The following is a 21,603-nucleotide window of genomic DNA, read 5'->3' as shown; positions in this document are numbered from 1 at the left end:
AACCAAATACCACAGTGCAGCACAAAATACTGTCGTCCCCACAGCAGTATTGAACAGCATCACCATCTTGAGGATGGTAATACAGTTTAATTTGGGAGGGCACTTGCAGCTGCCGGCCAAGTACCTGATGCTTCTAGCATTCATTAATGCTGAGAGGATAAGATCGTTAGGTACTTTGCTTGCCACAGTGAGAAGGGCTGAGGAAGCCCCCTTGGGCATCGGCCAACCAGGAAAATTCCCTGTAAGGTCTAAGGACAGTTTGCCCCTCTATGGGTCTAATGACGCAGCATCCTGGTGCCAAAAATAGTTAGAGCTCATGAAGGCATTCTTTCCAGGAGAAAGCAGAGATCCAGAGCTGTGTAGGATATTTGACAGCTCTGCTGGGAGTCCGAGATGTTGCCTTTTTTGGGGGGGGGGGACGTCCCGAACGTTTTGGAAGAGTTGGCAAGTGTGGCTAAAATGAAGCTTCACCTTTTAACATCTTCTGACGTGTCACTTAGACATGTCAGAAGTCCTCGATAGGGACAAATGGTCAGTGACTCCTAATGAATGCCAGAATGCAGCGACCATGATGTTCCTCCAAGAACCATGCCCTTCTTCAGACTTGGTGATCTGCGGATCTAAAATTCTGTAGTTGGAAATATCACATTTGTAGAGCCTGGGTGACTGTAGTTTACCACCACCACCACCACAGGACCCCCAAATAAAGCAAACAAACATATTTGGTGGGCACCACACATTGTAAAGCTGCTTTAGATGTCTCAGCACCAGCCTTCAACATGGAAAGAAAATCACAAGTCATGGGTGAATTTGCTGAGACTGGTGTTTCATACTACAGCTTTAATAATAAATGCACAGGAGTAAGATTTGCCAAATTTACTTAGTACAGGCCCCTAAATAAATTTGGCACATCTTCTAGAAGTCCGTGCACCTAAAAAACTAATTTCTGCCATAGTTTTGCTCTATAATTTATGTCAGTTTCTGGCTTAAATCACAGTAAATTTGTTGGGCCGCTGCAGAGTAAAGCTCTTAGCAACCAATCACAGGGCAGCTTTCATTTTTCAAGAGCACAGTAAGAAATGAAAGCTGTGCTGTGATTGGTCGCCATTGGCAACAACAGCAAAATGAAAGCTGTGCTGTGATTGGTCGCCATTGGCAACAACAGCAGTTTCCCTATTAGACAAGGAACTCTAGTCATTTCCTACTTTTGCTTATTTCTTTCCCCTTGGGGCCGTTTAAATAAGGACATTTCATCTTGGGTCTCGTTCACACAGCAGATTTTGCAAAGGCATTCCCTGACCGTAACTAGTTCCTTTTTTTTCAATACGAATGCCGCGGACCCTCCCACAGTTTAGGCCCATTAAATGGAGCTTAACCGCAAGCTCACGCCGGATTGCAGTGGCTTCTAGCTGGACACCATACCGGAAAAGGACATATCCATTCTTCGCCCAGTCACGGCTACAAAACACAGTCGCATGGAGTGAAGAGCGGCATCACGTTGAAAACAATGGGAGGCAGATTCTGCAGTTTTTTTGGTGCAGAACCCGCTCCAGGCACCAGCCTCTGTACTAAACATGGCACCTGTTTACGCCAGACGTAATATGTGAAGAATTTGTTTGTTTGTGAAAGGCGTCTTAGTAAAATGTTTGTCTTCGAAATGTCACGGCTTGAAGTGTGCTGGCAATTAGCATAAGTGAAGACGTTAGGTGTGAAGCCTAATGTCAGTCGGAAGCGCGCAAGGCTTGATATTTGTGTTCTGTGCCCACTGATGATGAATATGGATTTATTAACAGCTCCCGCTCACATAGGAGGCAGCCATTTTATCTACTGCAGCAGTTCACTGTGATGTAGAGTACAAAGTCACTAGGAACAAAAGCCAGATCATTAATCACCCTGAAACATGCCGGCTTCAATGGCGGAGGGAGATATTTTGGTACCCAAGCAATATATTACATAAGCAAAACCTTGTTACCATTCTAGTCATTACTGCATACATGATTTCTGCTAATAAAATATAAAATGTCAAATACCCTGATATCTAAAACTGTGACGCTGTCCATAATACAGCACAAGATATCGCTTTACAGGCCTCATTCTTATAACTTGTATACAGTGACATATAGGCCACTGACGAGTGTTATATACCTATATTGCCAAATGGTCCTTCTGTCTTCTCCACCATTTATTATGTGCCTATAAAGGCAGTTGTAATTGTGATATTCAAAGTATTTGGTGCTCCTAATACCACTAGAGATGAGCGAATTTCCGCTTATGAAATTCGTTCACACTTGATTTGTTTGTAAAAGGTGAATTGCGTTATAGATTCCGTTACCACGGACCATAACATAATTCTATGACGAAATGCCTTTAGAGGCATTCCGTTATTCATTCTGTCATAATAGAAGTCTATGGCCTGCATAACAGATCCATTTGCAGCCTATAGACTTCTATTATGACGGAATGAATAAAGGAATGCCTCTAAAGGCATACCGTCATAGAATTGCATTATGGTCCGTGGTAACTGAATCCATAACGCAATTCTGCTTTTACCAGTAAACAAATCACAAACGAATTTCATAAGCGTGAATTCACTCATCTCTAAATACCACCTTCCAGAGCTTGGTCTGATCACCCCTATGATGTTCCCCGCTCTTTATTGGGTAACATTAGTTACAATACATTCCCTACAATAAAGAGGCTTGGACACATTGTTAGCTACCTCATGTATTGACTCATTTAATAACAGGCCAGTGGTTTTGAAATGGCCCTGATGATGGTGAACCCCCAACTCATCCTTCAACACTCAGGAGAGGAAAAACCCCCTAGTGGGGGAAACCTCCAGGGAACCATGGCTGAAGGACTGCCCTTCCCCTGGGCAAGGGGGTAAAAGCCATCATTTGAGATGAGGTAGCTATGGAAAGTCCGGGTAATTGTCACATCCAGTATTTGGAAATTCGGCTAGATGTTGAATCCAGAAAATCCGGTAAATGTCAAATCCGGTATTAGGAAAATCCGGTAAAATGTCACATCCAGTATTGAGGACAGAGACCAAGCCTGGAATCTGCCTCTTGATCCAGAAAATTCATGTCCAGCAATCTCATGATGGTTTCAGTTGTCTTGGCGCTCCACCCCTTGGATCTTATTGGGGGTTTTCAGGGTCCTGGGTCTTTTCTCTCAGGCCAATGGAGACACCTTCTCGGGACAACGTTAAAGACAAACGCTGAGAAAAAAGAAGACCATTAATTATAAAACAGCTCTATATAATATATTACTTCTCTGAAATGTTTCTGGAGCACATTAGACCTTCACACAGCATCTACTCACCTGGAAATCTGTATAGTTCGTTAGTTGGTGTATTATCAGGCCAAGGAATCCAGTCCACTCGGCCACCATGCCTGTCCTGGTGTAGATCTGCAGAAGACAGAATAGAGGATTAGTGCCTGGCGGTACTCACCAGGGACTCTATATGGAGTGAGATGGGAAGATGGAGGTGAGATAGGAGCTTTCATATTACTGTTACACAGGAAAGATGTAGATTATACAAGACGGCGAAAAGTTGCATGAACTCACCTCTTCACATCGGCCAGTACATAGCTGGAAGAAGCCGATGGTCATACACACAGAAACTGGAAGGACGTGTTAAGGACAAGTAACATAATTCATTCTATTAATATAGTGTTTCCTATACTGTGATGTCTGATCTGTGCTACAATGGGGTCAGAGGAAGTGAATAATCTTAGTTGCCAACAGTCACAAATTTGCCAAAATGTTTCCAAATTTTCAGAGACAATCTCTCTGTAAATTTGGGTTGTCCTGGGACGAAAATGGGTGGGGCTTAGTTAACTCCACCAATGAGTGAGCGTGACCTGACAATTTAAGGGGGTGGGTAGCTTGACCCAAATTTACTAACGGCAGCAATGATGGTAAGTACGTATGTGTAAGTGTATCCAGCACACAACATGGCACTGTACCAGTCAGCTATAAGAGGATACAGGTCAGCAGGGCCACAATGGGCACAAAGGTTGATGCCAATCTAATGTGGCATAGGCGGCGACTGCTGAAGGATTTCTTGTACAGGCATACAGCTTGACCTAGGTTATAAACGGCACAAAAGACAAATGCCGGTCCGGCGCCGATCCTGTGGACTGTAGGACTCATCCTCATCTAGAACAAAAGCAGAGGAATAAATGTCATCAATATGGACATCCTGAAGATCTGAGAATACAGAACAGCAGAGGCCGCAGGTGGTGTAATTATACAGGGGCAGTAATACATAAGAATAGTCACCAGGGCGCGTCATTCTATTTATACACATCTCTTGACTTCAAGCGATGTCCCCTCTGTATTACTAGTCCTGAGACCTCTGTATATAAACTTACCGAAACTATGGCGGTCACAATGGTCCCAATGCAGCCAATCCATGCAACGACATAGAGGATTCTCTGGCAGATGATATGTCGCCTCTCTGATTGTTCAGACCGGATGATCATGAACCGGTACATGATGGAAGCGTTGCCAGCTCCTGAAATAGACAATACATGGGATCAGCCGGGAACGTCCATAGACACTTGTAATAACCTCCAGGACTCAGTAATGATTATAATCTCCAGTGATGGCCGCCGCTCAGCAGTGAATAGTGCTTAGGGAGATAACGTCATCACTGAGCACTGGAGCCGCTGATCTCCTCATGATGTTGTCTCTCTAAATCCACTTACCTAGAATGGCAGATATTAAGAAGACCACTGTAAAGACCACCGATTCGGGGAATGCTCGTCCCGTGTCACTGAGAAAGAAAGCAAAATATTGGGTGTTATTAGGACACAAACGGCAGCAGGATTGTGTTATGTCTTCTAATAGCAGAGACTTTATTTCTTTCCATTGTAATCATCCTCCATAATATGATCTAATGTCCAGACACAAATAGAAGACAAACAACAATGGGGAAGATATTATGGAGTCGTTGCTCATAGCAACCAGTGAGATTGCAACTCTAAAAAATGATTAAGGAATAGACATTTTCTACAAAAAGTTGCTTTTTGCACTCTTAAGCCATTTCCAAAAAGTGGGTGTGGTTTAGGTGGGTTTAGCAGGAGGGGGCGAGCCTCTGCAAGCTGGCAAATTTCTACCTGAAATAGTTGGTGCAATTTAAAAATTTTTTGTGCATGGGGGTCAGAGATGCTCCTAATTTATTATTAGGCTTGTGCATCTCACTCCAGTGCAGATTAGATGAGGGCCGGGGCATGAAACCTCAGTCTTCATAGATTCCCCCACCCCCAAATGTGATGTTTTCTATACTAACAATTATTAGATGGCGCTTATTAATAATCCCCTAATAATAATGTAATAACTTTCCAGGAATAAACTGATAATACGGTAATAACAGTAATGATACTACAGAGGAATCCCGCCCCGTCCCCTCTTACCTGATGTAAGGATATTTTACATGGCCTGGGATGACAGTCAAGGCAATCAGGGCACAGAGGCCCGATAGCGTCCATATGACCCAGAGGAAAAGCAAGAATGCCAAACCCCGGATCTCCATGGCGCAAAGTCAATTATTCGCTAAGCGAAAGCAAGGATTTGCTAAGCAAGAGCACAAGCCGATCTGTCTCTCTCTATATCCAGAGAAAATCTGGCTGAGATAATGTCAGGCAGTGGTTTTCTAAGGCTCAGAACTCGGTGATGTCACTAGCTTCTGTGACATCATCACACCTTCCGCAATCTTATTGGTCCTCGCTAGTTTATTTCATTTCATTAGTTCTCCCTTCATTGTGACATCATCTTATATACTTGAATCTGATTGGTCCTCAGTAGCTTCTGCGATGTGATTGGTGCTTCAACCTCCATACATGCCTGGATCTGATTGGTCCTCCGTATTTTCGAAATTTATGCCTACGTTGCTGAGATGTTACTGACTTTTCAAGTCTACTAAATAGAGAAGAAATTCTACTTTTATACATGTGTACCATATCACAACAGAATGAGAAAAACTGGGTATGGACCCTCACCCATGTGAGCCCCTCTGCCTACAATGTGTAGGGAATGAAGGGGCCATGAAAGGTGTCTCTATTCTGCTGACCGTTTCAGGAGGGAAGATATCACCTCTCACTGCTCTGCGCTCCTATCCAAATTATTCCTGCTTGTAAACTTGAAAATTGAGTTTTATAGACGTTTTTGGTCAATTATTGATAATGCAATTCCAAAATGATATGGAGTATCCATTTAAGGTAGTTGTCTCACACTAGTTGCCCTGTAATACTTTTGCAGCAGTGGACGCAGCAGAGTATATGGTTTCATAGTCATATACTTTGCAGTAATGTTAATGTAATCCATTGACATGACAGGTCAGTCAGAGTTACAGGGACGCTCTGATTTGTCTAGTAGAAGGGGTCTTGAGCAGAAGTCCCCCTCTATGATGTTCGGATATGGCATATGGGTAGTGCTGTCCCAATGAGCCCACACTGGAGAGACACCCATGATCTTCGGCTCCTGTCTCGTCTTTGCTACAGAACGATTTTGACGTTATTTGGTAACGAAATGGCAAATGTGAAGTTTTCCTTTTTTTGATTGATTACAAAGGGAATTGAGGACAAATTGGAGAACTGTGGATTGTTATGCATAACAATGAAGACCTCCTTGGGGCTCATCTCCATACAGGGGGTCCAGCCATAGCCTAGCTCTATACACATACAGATACAGATTGCTGGAGGACACAGATGGAAATGATTTGTTACAAACCATACAGATGGACAAGTGCAACCCCGGGTCTCCCCCATCTGAATCTACTGAAGATGGTCCCATAGTCTTATATTAATTTTATGTTTCATCATAGACTTTTCATATCAACAGTAGAATAGGCCAATATGTCTAAGGCTGAGTTCACACCAGCGTTCAGCCTTTCCGTTCTCCTGCTCCGTTATATGAGCAGGAGAACGGAAAGGACGGATTGGGCACATAACTGAGGCGAACGCAGCCTACGGACCCCATAGACTATAATGGGGTCCGTTAGGTTTACGAAAGTACTGCATGCAGGACTTTTGTCTCCGCTCCAAAATCATCTTCTGAGCGTAAACCTAACGGACCCCATTATAGTCTATGGGGTCCGTAGGCTCAGTTATGTGCCCAATCCGTCCTTTCCGTTCTCCTGCTCCTATAACGCAGGAGAATGGAAAGGCTGAACGCTGGTGTGAACGAAGCCTAAAGCGTACCTGTTATATTAGATGTGCATGTAAATATATTGTAATATATATAATTGTAATATATATTTTTTGAGGACACTGACATCTTCCTGAATACTTGTAAAATAATTCAGAGGCTCACCCTTCCTACACTATGGATAAATTGAAGGTTCTCTACCAAATAGCCTGCCCACTGCCAACTAGTGTACAATAGAAATTATAAATTGATTAATAGACACACCTCCACCTGGACTATTAGTATCAACCAATTATATAGTTAAAATATTTTATTATACAATATAACAATTATAAATGGTACCAGAAGGGCCCTTTCTGAATCAAACAATGTATCAATCTCTTGCCTTGATGATAGATATTAGATATAATGTGCTGTCAAAAAAGGTATTAGATATAGTCCCAATATGGATGTTCCATTGGTATAATACACCTTGTAGGATTTAAGGGTTATAGCAGTGTATCTTATATTGTTTTAACGAGTTTCAAACATGTTACAAAGGAGGAAATCCAGAACTTAATTATGGCCACTGAGGAAGGAGCTAGAACTTAAGTTCCAGTTCAATGCACAGCCTTGTGGGTTTCAGAGCTTCTAATCTCCTTCTCACTGGAATATTTTGGTAGCTAAGTTGCTTCCTTGGTTCTCAGAAACAGAGGTTCTCTGAACTTGGGCCTAGCTCTGAGTAGCTCGCACGTGTAGGTTTTACTGTTCCTAAACCAAAAGTAGACTTGGACTAATCAAGGGAGTGGATCCAGGTCCATCACCCTGGAAATTTGACACAGTGTGCCATTTTGCTGCATATTCCTGGGAGGAAGTTGGGTGGAGGGCTTGCAGACAGCCTGGATCAGCCAATCAGTGGGCAGCAGGCAAGGAAATGCCTGTCAAGAAAAAAAATAGGGGTTAGTCAGCACATCTAAATGCGCAGGTTACACGTCTCCATGGCTGAAAGCACAAAAAGCAAAAACAAACATAATGCAACAGCACTCTGCAAACACAAATAATACAGTAAATACAATAGTGCCATACTCACTATAGAAAATGTACTAGTGTTGAAATCAGAATAAACCTTTCCTGTTTTTGGTCAATTAGGATTATTATAATTATTATTATTTACCAAATGCCAGAATAATGAGAGCGAGAATGGTTTAAGGCATTTTTTATTACTTTCTGCAAAAAGTCAAGTTTACATACATTTCATTACTCTTTGGTACCATTGCCTTTAAACTATATGACTTAGGTCAAACGTTTTGGATATCCTTCCACAAGCTTCTCACAATAGTTGGTTGGAATTTGGGCCCATTACTCCTGACAAAACTGGTGTAACTGAGCCATGTTTGTTGGTCGCCTTGCTCGCACCTGCCTTTTTAGCTTTGCCCATACATTTTCAATAGGATTGAGATCAGGGCTTTGTGATGGCCACTCCAAAACATTGTCTTTGTTATCCTTAAGCCACTTTGTAACCAGTTTGGCAGTATGCTTGTGGTCATTGTCCATTTGGAAGACCCATTTCCGACCAACTTCCTGGCTGATGTCTTGAGATGTTGCTTCAGAATTTCCACATAATCTTCTTTCCTCATGATGCCATCTATTTTGTGAAGTGCACCAGTCCCTCTTGCAGCAAAACAACCCCACAACATGATGCTGCCGCCGTCGTGTTTCACAGTTGGGATGGTGTTCTCAGGCTTCTAAGCTTCTCCCTTTTTAATCCAAACGTAACGATGGTCATTATGGCCAAAAAGTTCAATTTTAGTTTCGACAGACCACAGGACATGTCTCCAAAAATGTAGGTCTTTGTTCCTGTGTGCGTTTGCAAACCTTAATCTGGCTTTTTTATGTTTCTTTTGGAGTAATGGCTTCTTCCTGGCAGAGTGGCCTTTCAGCCCATGTTGATGCAGTACTTGTTTCACTGTGGATACTGACACAATCTTACCATTTTCCGCCATCATCTTCACAAGGTCTTTTGTTTTTGTTCTTGGGTTGATATGCACATGGTGGTCCAAAGCACATTCATCTCTGGGACACAGAACCCGTCTCCTTCCTGAGCGGTATGATGGCTGGACATTCCCATCTTGTTTGTACTTCCATATAATTGTTTGTACAGATGAACGAGGTGCCTTCAGGTATCTTGAAATGGCACCCAAAGTTGAGCCAGACTTGTGCAAGTCCATAATTCTCTTCCTGATATCTTGGCTGATTTCTTTAGACTTTCCCATGATGCTACACAAAGAAGCCGTGTGTTTCAGGTGTGCACTTAAATGCATCCACAGGCGTGTCTCTAATTAACTCAGATGTTGCCAACAAACCTAACAGAAGCTTCCAAACACATGACATAATCATATGGGCAGTCCAGAATTGTTTAAAGGCATAGTAATCTTAGTGTATGTAAACTTTTGAAATTGCAGAAAGTAATAAAAATGCCTTAAAACATTCTCTCTCATTATTCTGGCATTTGGCAAATAATAATTATGGTAATCCTAATTGACCAAAAACAGGAAAGGTTTATTCTCATTTCATGTCAGATATTGAGAAAAACATGCATGTGTGTCTTTTTATATAGTGTATGTCAACTTCTGGTTTCAACTGTAAATGTGTGATTCCTGGCAAATTCATTTTGTTCAAAATACAATGACAAGGCAATCTCTTTAGGACAGGGACCTACACTAAATGCTACCTACTCGGGTGTCCATCTGGCCTCCATTAAGTTCAGGTAATGCAGGTTCCACACACGCGCTGAGCGCACTCTGTATTTTACCTTTCCTGCTGCCGAATGGCTTCCATTCAATTCAGGAAGCGCAGGCTACAGCTTTATACTTGCAGTAATTAAAATCTGCCTGTGGGACAAACAGGTTATTTAGGGCACAAACGACCAATGGAGTCAGCCACAAATGCCTGTACAGAACCAGCAGAACATCATTTTGTGTTGAGGTGTTAAAGGGTTATTCCCATCTTGGACATTGGGGCATATCGCCAGGATATGCCCTCAATGTCTGGTAGAAGCGGGTCCCACCTCTTGGACCTGCACCTATACTTAGAACGGAGCCTGCGAAGTACAGGAGGGCGCACTGCGCTTGAGCAGCCGCCCTCCATGCATTTTTATTTGTGTGCCGAAAATAGGCGAGTGCTGGCTCGGCAGTTTTTTCGTAAACTCTATATAAGTGAACAGAGGGCGGCTGCTCATGCGCAGGCCGTGCATGCGCAGTATACAATTCTGTACTTTGTGGGCTCCAAAAAGTATAAGTGCATCTTCAAGAGGTGGGACCTGCACCTATCAGACATTGGGGGCATATCTTAGAGATATGCCCCAATGTCCTTTCATGAGGGTGACATGGAGGTCACTTCTGAGTCTGTCACTGAGCCTTGGAGCCAGGAGTCACATTATTCCTCCTGCTTTTTCTCCTTGCAGCCCCAGAGAATCCTTTCTTTTTTTTTCTTTTCTTTTTCAGTCTCTTTTTATTAAAGGGTCTGTCTCACTTCAGTAAGTTGCATTTATCATGTGGAGAAAGTTAATTCAAGACACTTACTAATGTATTGTTATTATCAATATTGCTTCCTCTGCTGGCTGTATTCATTTTTCTTTCACATTATACACGGCTCGTTTCCATGGTTACAGACCACCCTGCAATCCATCAGTGGTGGTCGTGCTTGCACACTATAGGAAAAAGCATCAGCCTCTCTGGTGGCCGGGACCATGGGAGTGCACACAGGCTAGTGCTTTTTCCTATATTGTGCAAGCACGACCACCACTGATGGATTGCAGGGTGGTCTGTAACCATGGAAACGAGCCGTGTATAATGTGAAAGAAAAATGAATCCAGCCAGCAGAGGAAGCAATATGGATAATAACAATACATTAGTAAGTGTCTTGTATTGACTTTCTCTACATGATAAATGCCACTTACTGAAGTGAGACAACCCCTTTAAACATTGCATTGAAAAAAACAATGGAGGCACACAAAGTGCAGAATGACATTTTTCAGTACATAAATGAGGTGTGTTACATTTTGAACCAAGTTTCTTGAAAATCTTCATATACTTCAGGGGTATTGTGAGAGTACTAGATAACTCTGGGGTTATAACTAAATGCAACAATTTTTGACTCCATACCCAGATCATGTCCCAAACTCTTGTGGGGTGCTGTAAGTAGCTCAAGAAGATGTTCGGGTATAAAGTGAATATCGGGATAGGCAGGAATTTTTGCCCCGGTGCAAAACTGATCCATGGGGCCCCCTCCACGTCGCCGCTAGTGGCGTCGCTAGAGGGGGGCGAGGGGGGGCAATTGCCCCCCCTATGTTGTCCCTTGCCCCCCCGGGTGCCCCCCCGCTGATTCCCCAGAGTGAATACTAATGAGCGCTTCCATTATGGAAGCGCTCATTAGTACCGAAGGACCAGGAAGTGGTGAACGCTCTGTACTCACCACTTCCTGGTCCTCGGCTGTCGGCTGTGCAGGGCTGCGCACAGCGTAAGGTCGCTCTGTGACCTCACGCTGTGCGCGCCAGTTTAGAGCACAGTCGACTGAGGAGAAAATGGCAGGCGGCGTCCGTCCAGGAGCAGGAGAGGTAAGTGTTTTTATTTTTTATTTTATAGAAAATGTGGCTGCTGGGGGCATTATGGGGGCTAATTGGAGGCATATGGGGCATTTGGAGGCATATGGGGGCTAATTGGAGGCATATTTGGGGGCTAATTGGAGGCATATGGGGGCATTTGGAGGCATATGGGGGCTAATTGGTGGCATATTTGGGGGATAATTGGTGGCATATTTGGGGGATAATTGGAGGCATATTTGGGGCTAATAGGAGGCATATGGGGCTAATAGGAGGCATATGGGGCTAATAGGAGGCATATGGGGCTAATAGGAGGCATAATGGGGCTAATAGGAGGCATATGGGGGCTAATTGGAGGCATATGGGGGCTAATTGGAGGCATATGGGGCTAATTTGAGGCATATGGGGGCTAATAGGAGGCATATGGGGCTAATAGGAGGCATATGGGGCTAATATGAGGCATATGGGGGCTAATAGGAGGCATATGGGGGCTAATAGGAGGCATATGAGGCTAATATGAGGCATATGGGGGCTAATAGGAGGCATATGGGGGCTAATAGGAGGCATATGGGGGCTAATAGGAGGCATATGGGGGCTAATAGGAGGCATATGGGGGCTAATTGGAGGCATATGGGGGCTAATAGGAGGCATATGGGGGCTAATTGGAGGCATATGGGGCTAATAGGAGGCATATGGGGCTAATAGGAGGCATATGGGGCTAATAGGAGGCATATGGGGCTAATAGGAGGCATATGGGGGCTAATTGGAGGCATATGGGGGCTAATTGGAGGCATATGGGGGCTAATTGGAGGCATATGGGGGCTAATTGGAGGCATATGGGGGCTAATAGGAGGCATATGGGGGCTAATAGGAGGCATATGGGGGCTAATAGGAGGCATATGGGGCTAATAAGAGGCATAATGGGGGCTAATAAGAGGCATAATGGGGGCTAATGAGGCATAAGGGCTGATATGGGGGCTAATGAGGCATAAGGGCTGATATGGGGGCTAATGAGGCATAAGGGCTGATATGGGGGCTAATGAGGCATAAGGGCTGATATGGGGGCTGATATGAGAGGCATAATGAGGGCTAATGAGAGGCATAATGTGTCATCCACAGATGCCCCCATAACAGTGTGTCTTCCACAGATCCACCATAACAGTGCGCCTGTGCACTGACGAGAGACAGAAAGAAGGGGAAAGAATCCGTGGAAGCAAGCAGAGGACGGCACTGCAGACGACTGAATAGCTTCTTTTGTAAGTAAATTGCTTTATTATAACTGTATCCCTGCATATCGCAATTCTCTCGTATTTTGTAATCTTATTGATATATACTTATTTTGTTTGTGCCCCCCCATTTTTGACTGTGGTATCTTTGTGCCCCCCCTATATATTGTTCCTAGAGTCGCCACTGGTCGCCGCCCCCCCAACTTGCCTACACTCCCCCTCCTCTCTACTGCTTTATAGTGCCCACTGACAGGCAGGGCCGGCGCCACCCATAAGCAAGATACGCCACTGTGTAGAGCGCACTCTTGCTGGAGACGCCGGCCCCCGGCACCGCCTCCTGGCTAATTTATTTACTTCACTTGCCTCTGTGTAATCTCGCACAGGCAGAGGCATCGTCGAGCGAAGTCCGCATGCGCCGTATTCCAGCGCACTTCGCTCGACGATGCCTCTGCCAGTGCGCCTGTGCGAGATTACACAGAGGCAAGTGAAGTGAATAAATTAGCTAGGAGGCGGTGCTGGGCGGGGAGGGGATCTGTGGATGACACTCGTGGGGATCTGTGGATGATACACGTGGGGATCTGTGGATGACACACGTGGGGATCTGTGGATGACACACGTGGGAATCTGTGGATGACACACGTGGGGATCTGTGGATGACACACGTGGGGATCTGTGGATGACACACGTGGGGATCTGTGGATGACACTCGTGGGGATCTGTGGATGACACTCGTGGGGATCTGTGGATGACACACGTGGGAATCTGTGGATGACACACGTGGGGATCTGTGGATGACACACGTGGGGATCTGTGGATGACACTCGTGGGGATCTGTGGATGACACTCGTGGGGATCTGTGGATGACACTCCTGGGGATCTGTGGATGACACTCGTGGGGATCTGTGGATGACACACATGGAATCTGTGGATGACGCACGTGGGGATCTGTGGATGACGCAAGGGGGGGATCTGTGAATGGCGCACGTGGGGATCTGTGGATGACGCACGTGGGGATCTGTGGATGACGCACTTGGGGATCTGTGGATGACGCACGTGGGGATCTGTGGATGACACACGTGGGGATCTGTGGATGACACACGTGGGGATCTGTGGATGACACACATGGGGATCTGTGGATGACACATGTGGGGATCTGTGGATGACATGGTATGTAGCTGGAGGGGGAAAACGTGGGTTTACCACAATGAAGCGTACAGTCTGTATAAATAGGTTGGCAACAAAAAGGGGGCGGGGCAAAGGGCGTGGTCAATAGGTGGAGTCTATCGCAGTCGGCATAGGTTGCTGGCAAAAAGTATGAACATAAGGGTATAGAGATTGGCCCCTCTACCTCTGGGGAATCACAGTGCTGTTCGATCACATCTGCATGAACATTCCATTTTTGGAAAGATGGTTTTCCCAGGGTCTCATATGTGAATATCTTCTTTGGTATTCTTGTTTTTTGAGAATAGTCTGATTGTCGTGGAGGACTGTCATGTCTCTGTTCTTCAGGGACATTTGGTATAACTGCATCCTTGTCACACCGTGAATCTACTTGTTGTGAGGATGGTGCTACAGACCCTTCTGCAAAGTCTATGGGCAAGTCTTGGACTTCCTCATCTAATGAGCGATGGCTTTTCAGTTGTTCTTCTGCAAGTTCTATAGGCAGGTCTTGAACATTTTCCTCAAGCATACTGTGATTTTTCCGCTGTTATTGTGAGGCATTGCGATCCCTAGGATGTAATTCTTCAGCCTCAGCTCGTAGTTGAGGAGTGATACCTTGCTCACTGTATTGAAACAGTTCAGGACAGTAGTAATACCCTTCATCTGAAGAATCTGAGTCTGTGCTTTCTGCATTGCTGTTTACTTCAGGTCTAGCTACTGGTCTGGTGTGAATCCTCTTCCCTGATTTTTTGGTTTGTTTTCCAGAGGTAAAAACAAATTGCGATGAATCACTCTTGTTGGTTTATTGCCTTTTTCTGATTCAACTTTATAAATATGTTCTGGCCCTATCTGTTCAACTACCCTGTATACATCTTTTCCCCAGTAAGTGCGGAGTTTCCCTGGCCCTCCCCGCTCCGACAAATTTCTTACAAGAACACTGTCACCAGACTGAAGAGCGACTCCTTTGACATGCCTGTCATATTACTTTTTCCCTTTTTGAGATGACTTTTGGCTGGTCTCACATGCAATTCTATACGCTTCCTTCATTTTCAAAGCCCATTTCTCAGCATAGTCTTGAGGTGAAGCTGCTCCGTTTCCATTATCCAGGTCAAATATCTGATCTATTGGTAGACGAGCTGTCCTACCATATAGCAGGTAGTGAGGGGCGTAGCCAGTTGCCTCATGCCTGGTACAGTTATATGCATGGACTATGTGCGGGAGATACTCTTTCCACTGAGTTTTCTTTTCTTCTTCTAACGTCCGAAGCATTTGCAAATGTGTTCTGTTCAGTCTCTCAACTGAGTTTCCTTGTGGGTGGTACGGTGTAGTCCTAGAATGGGCTATTCCTGACAAATGTCTCAACCTTCTAAAAAGGTGGTTCTCAAATTCCTTGCCTTGATCGTGATGTAATTTTTCAGGATAACCAAATACAGGGATGAAATTGTCAAAAATCTTCTCTGCAGCTGTTTTTCCCGCTTTGTTGCGAGTAGCATATGCCTGGGCAAAACGGGTGAAATCCATGACTACCAGTATGTATTCATAGCCACCTCTGCTCTTCTCCAGGTGAAGGAAATCTACTGAGACAAGTTCAAAGGGAGCACTTGTTTTAATAGCACCCAGAGGTGCCCGGTCTGGTACTGTTGGATGCTTCTGTTTGAGACAGCTACATCTTTTAGTGACATAATCTGTTATCTCTTTCTGCATGAAAGGCCAGTAAAATATTTCTCTTGCCAGCTGCATCACTTTATCTGCTCCACAGTGGCCCATGTCATTGTGTAAGTGTTTCAACACTATTGGGGTTAGTTTCTCTGGAACCACTATTTTTTTCTGCCTTAGTAAAATATCATCTTTCACACTCAGTTTGCCCCAATCATGTATGAGTTGTTTCCCTCTCCTTCCCAGGTCCGTTTTGTCTTCCCTTGAGGGTACGTCCTTCTTCAGTTTCAGATCCATCACCACTCGAATAGCTTTGTCTTCTGCCTGAGCAGTTCTGAGCTTATCCTTTGTAATAATTTCCTGAGGATCAATAGCTCGAAATTTTTCTTCAACTTCTGGTTCTAGGGCTAGTGACATGGCCCAAAGATCTGCTTCATCAACCCTTGCATTGCTGCCTTTCCATATAGCAGAGATAGTCTGTGATGGAGTCACCTTTGTAAATTCATCTACATCTTTGGCCATATTCAATGGCATCCTTGACAGAGTATCAGCATCTGCATTTTTATTCCCTGGTCGATATTTAATATCAAAACAGAAATCAGCTAACTCCCCTACCCATCTGTGTCCCACGCTATTTAGTCTTGCTGAGCTGAGGACATAGGTCAGGGGGTTATTGTCGGTAAAAAACAGTGAAAGTGGAAGCATAGTACAGGTAGTCCCGGAACTTATCACAAATGGCCCACTTCAAGGCTAAGAATTCCAGTTTACCTGAGTGCAGGTGATAATTTTTCTCGGTGGGTGTCAGTGTCCGTGAACCAAACCCAATAATACGTAGTTTATTCTCCTGATGTTGGTACAGCACTTCACCCAACCCGTCCTGTGATGCGTCTGTATGCAAAATAAATGGCAGGTTAAAGTCCGGATAAGCAAGAATTGGGGGTTTGGTTAGCAACGCTATTATCTTGTCAACAGTTTCCTGATGCTTTGTTGTCCATTGAACTGAGGTTCCTGAGGGTAACTGTTGTGTTCTTCCTGCCTTTACATGCAGCCTCTCCTTCGCTAAATTATTTCTACTTGTTTTCTTGGATTCTTTCTTTGTCTGCAGCAAGTCATATAGAGGTTTCGCAATTTGGGAGAAGTTTTGTATAAAGCAGCGGTAATAACTCAAGAACCCCAGTAGTTTTCTCACATCTCCCACTGTCCTTGGTGTTTTCTCTCTGACTGCTTGAATTGCTTCTGTATCTTTTGGGTCCAGTCGAATCCCATTGCCCGACACAAGTCTTCCTAGGAACCTCACTTCTTTTTTGAAAAGTTCACACTTATTTGGTCTCAACTTAATCCCATATGCACGCATTCTCTGAAAAATCTTTCTTAAACTTTCAATATGTTCTGGAAAAGTCTTAGAATAACACAGAACGTCATCAAGATAAGGTGAGCAACATTCATCTCTCAGACCTTCTAGGGTCTCTTCCATACACCTTTGGAATGCTGCTGGGGCATTCTTCAAGCCAAAAGGGATCCTCACCCATTCATGTAGCCCCCATGGTGTACTTAATGCTGTCATGTGCCTTGATTCTTTGGAGATAAACCCTTGATGGTAAGCACTTCCCTGATCCAAAATAGAGAACCATGAGAATCCACTCAGATTATCTAAAAGATCTTGAGATCGTGGTAGGGGATGCCTATCAGGTACAGTCTTCTTATTTAATTCTCTGAAGTCAATGCACAGTCTCAAGCTGCCATCTTTTTTCCATACACATACCACAGGTGAGGAGTAAGATCATTTTGACTTGCGAATCCACCCCCTCTTCATTAGCTTCTGTATATAATCTTTTACTTCCTGATATAAGGGTTTTGGTATGGAATTGTAGGACTTCTGCACTGGTATCTTGTCTGTTAAATTGATCTGCAGATTCAGATTAGGAATACACCCAATGTCTTCCTCCTCTTTTGCAAACATGTCAGCCTCCTCCCACAACATCTGCCTAGCAAGTGTCTGCTCCTCTTCAGTGAGATGCTGTAGATCTACTGGCGGATTCCATTTCTCTCCTTGTAAGCTTTGGGCATTTGCTTGCATCATGGATATTGTATTCCTAATTTTTTTTTTTGTCGTTTGTTTTGCAGGTTTAATCTCATCCACAGGGATCTCTTCCATAATTGGGTAGATCATGCCTAACACAGTCCTTGGTTGAATGTATACAGTATGTTTAGTGGTGTTCTGAACGGGAATCCTTATCTGTTTTATTCGTCCCCTGTGTATCTTCACAAGTGTAGGGAATGCTTCCAGACCCTCAAGACATTGACTGGGCAATAGTGGCTCAAACAGCACTGTTTCCTCGCCAGGCCAGGAACCAACATTACACCGAATCTCACATGATTTCCCTTTCAGGACCGTAATGCTTTGACTACCTGTATATATGCTACGTACCAACTCATTATCTTTACTCATGGGTGACAATACAAGACCCACCAAAGCAGTTGCTTTACATTTTCTTACATGTAATGCCTCACTTAATAGTTTGGTGACACTACTTTGATCAGCGTTACCACTGTCAGCATTTTCTTTAATCAATTCTTCAATTGCATTAAACCCTATAATTGGGGTAAAGGGGCAATGTTGGCTAACTAACATGGGTACAACCATAGTTACCTTTTCTCTATTATTCTCAATTTTTAGTTCAAGCTCAACCCATCCATCATAAGGAATAACAGACCCATTTGCCGCTTTAATTGTTAAGCATTCGTTTTCTCCTAACAATTTCCCAATAGGCTGTACTGTAGCGTGCTGCTGGTATTGTTTTATCCAGCTTGCAGCCACAATACTGATTTGGGACCCTGTGTCAACAAGTGCTTTTGTGGACACCCCTCCCAAACTGCAAGTCAGCAAGCATTTATCCCCTATCAGCCTGCCTACTTTTCTCCTGTCCCCACTCTTTGGTTGGAGGGGCATTTCACTAAGCTTTGTGACTGTCTGGGACTTGTCTTGAGAACTGATCACTGGTTGTCCCTCACCTGTGACCATTCCTCGTTTCCCGAGAACCTTTTCTGTTTCATGCAGCCACGTGCACTGTGACCTTCCTGACCACATTTAAAACAATGCCAACATTTTCCTCTCCCCTCATGCACACATTGCTTACATTTAGGCACAGTCTTGGGTTTAACACTGTCATTCACTACCTTCCCCGGCCCATGTTCATTCTTCTGTATTGCCCCTGCCTGTAGCAGCAATTGTACATTCTTTGTGAGAGCAGCAACTTGTGTTGTCAGCTCTACCAGAGAGGGTTGGTTGTCACCAGCCTGGTGTATGGCTTCTCCTCCATCCTGTGTCTGGATGACATTGGCAGTAGTCAGCCTGGATCTGCCACTTAATCTGGCTTGCCTCTCTGCTTCTATTCTGGCTAGCTTGGTAACTATTTCTAGCAGCACATCATCACTTGTAGATAAGTCAGAAATATATAGCTTAATCTCTCTTCTAATGTCACTATATTTCTCACTTAACCCCTGATATAACGTGTGAAGAAACACTCCTTGTACCAAATTCTTAGGTAATTGCAGCACCAACTTGTTGGGAAGACCACAAAACTTTCTGTTTTAGTCCCATAATTCTGTACACAAACTGCTGCGGAGTTTCTTTATCATGCTGTTTAGCGTTCATCAGTTCCTGAAACCAGTCGGTGCCGCTCCTGTCCTGAAGATGTGAGCGCAGGAACCTTCTCAGCTCTGCTACAGAAAGATCCTCCTGGTTTACCAGCATCTCCTAAAAGTTCCTGGTTTCACCGTTTTCAGCACAGTTCTGATGATTTCTGACTCCGAGTATCTTTCTTGTATACCTTCATCAATCTGTCTACATACACTGCTATATGTCAGTTCAGAGTCCCAGTCTGAAATTTGCCCACCATGAATTTTAAACTCCTTCCTTGGCAGGTAAGCTGCTAAGTCCTTTAATGTAAACCCACTTTCTGCCATTTGCCCTGTCCTGTCCTTTGTGTGAGTTGTGCTGTGCTCTCTGTTCACACTTCCATGTGGAGTGTCAGAGTGTCTTTCTCCTAGCAAGGACTCAGCCAGTTCTTTTATCTGAAGCAGATATGCCTTACCACTGTCCTCCATGCTGTACACCGCTTCTCCCTGTAAATGTCCCAGGATGTACTCACAGATCTCCTGCTCACTTGAACTTGTAGCTTGGGAAACTTCTTTTCCAGCATCTCCCTGAATCTGTACAGCAAGTGAGTGCAACTGATCCTCAGACAATGTGTGCAGCAGCTTCTGGATCTGCCACTGCAGCTTCTTCACTGATGCTGCGTCCGCCATCTTAGACCCTGTATAGCTTGCTTGAAGCCTTCCCTCACTCCCTTTACTGTAATGGCAGCCTTCTCACTCTGTGACTGTCTTGCACGATAATTACATATCCCGGACGAGCCCCCAAATGTTACCCGCGTTCGTGGTGGTAGTGCATACTAGTGCCACGATGCAGCCGACAGCGTCTGTTTTAACAGAGGAGAGACACGACATGTGGCTCAGTTGATGTCCAACTTTAATATGAGCATCAGGCCCTAACTCTCCTCAACTAGTGTAATCATGTTAGAGATCCCTCTAGTGACAGCCTTATGTTTTTGTGCTGTTGGGAAGTCTGAATTTAACCCTGTTACATTACCATTCTAGTCATTACTGCATACATGATTTCTGCTAATAAAATATAAAATGTCAAATACCCTGATATCTAAAACTGTGGCGCTGTCCATAATACAGCACAAGATATCGCTTTACAGGCCTCATTCCTATAACTTGTATACAGTGACATATAGGCCACTGACGAGTGTTATATACCTATATTGCCAAATGGTCCTTCTGTCTTCTCCACCATTTATTTATTATGTGCCTATAAAGGAAGTTGTAATTGTGATATTCAAAGTATTTGGTGCTCCTAATACCACTAGAGATGAGCGAATTTCCGCTTATGAAATTCGTTCACACTTGATTTGTTTGTAAAAGGTGAATTGCGTTATAGATTCAGTTACCACGGACCATAACATAATTCTATGACAAAATGCCTTTAGAGGCATTCCGTTATTCATTCTGTCATAATAGAAGTCTATGGCCTGCATAACGAATCCGCCCTGTTTCCATTATGCAGGAGAGGACTCCCCTGTATAATGGAAATGGGACGGATCCATTTGCAACCCATAAACTTCTATTATGCCTCTAAAGGCATTCCGTCATAGAATTGCATTATGGTCCGTGGTAACTGAATCCATAACGCAATTCTGCTTTTACCAGTAAACAAATCACAAACGAATTTCATAAGCGGGAATTCGCTCATCTCTTAATACCACGTTCCAGAGCTTGGTCTGATCACCCCTATGATGTTCCCCTGTCTTTATTGGGTAACATTAGTTACAATACATTCCCTACAATTAAGAGGCTCGGACACATTGTTAGCTACCTCATGTATTGACTCATTTATTAACAGGCCAGTGGTTTTGAAATGGCCCTGATGATGGTGAACCCCCAACTCATCCTTCAACACTCAGGAGAGGAAAAACCCCCTAGTGGGGGAAACCTCCAGGGAACCATGGCTGAAGGACTGCCCTTCCCCTGGGCAAGGGGGTAAAAGCCATCATTTGAGATGAGGTAGCTATGGAAAGTCCAGGTAATTGTCACATCCAGTATTTGGAAATTCTGCTAGATGTTGAATCCAGAAAATCCGGTATTAGGAAAGTCCGGTAAAATGGCACATACAGTATTGAGGACAGAGACCAAGCCTGGAATCTGCCTCTTGATCCAGAAAATTCATGTCCAGCAATCTCATGATGGTTTCAGTTGTCTTGG

General features: G+C 44.1%; 1 protein-coding gene and 1 long non-coding RNA gene across 2 annotated transcripts; both read right to left on the bottom strand.

The window, feature by feature from the left end:
- Positions 1–3,115: 3,115 nt before the first annotated feature.
- Positions 3,116–4,069, bottom strand: LOC122943917. Its single transcript, XR_006390909.1, has 4 exons — positions 3,993–4,069; positions 3,571–3,626; positions 3,325–3,411; positions 3,116–3,220 (listed from the first exon to the last, which is right to left on the bottom strand). It is a non-coding gene; the product is annotated as an uncharacterized LOC122943917 (long non-coding RNA).
- A 27-nt stretch (positions 4,070–4,096) lies between these two features.
- On the bottom strand, positions 4,097–5,565 carry LOC122944232 (DNA damage-regulated autophagy modulator protein 1-like). The gene is made up of 4 exons (XM_044302460.1): positions 5,424–5,565; positions 4,716–4,783; positions 4,380–4,522; positions 4,097–4,207 (listed from the first exon to the last, which is right to left on the bottom strand). Exons 1-4 carry the CDS (start codon positions 5,540–5,542, stop codon positions 4,097–4,099), a joined length of 441 nt encoding a protein of 146 aa, XP_044158395.1. The 5' UTR covers positions 5,543–5,565.
- Positions 5,566–21,603: the final 16,038 nt, after the last annotated feature.

Source organism: Bufo gargarizans, chromosome 7, assembly GCF_014858855.1.
Source record: "Bufo gargarizans isolate SCDJY-AF-19 chromosome 7, ASM1485885v1, whole genome shotgun sequence".
Classification (NCBI taxonomy): domain Eukaryota; kingdom Metazoa; phylum Chordata; class Amphibia; order Anura; family Bufonidae; genus Bufo; species Bufo gargarizans.
The sequence above is the reverse complement of the archived record's forward strand: the minus strand, read 5'-3'. Positions and strand labels throughout refer to the sequence as shown.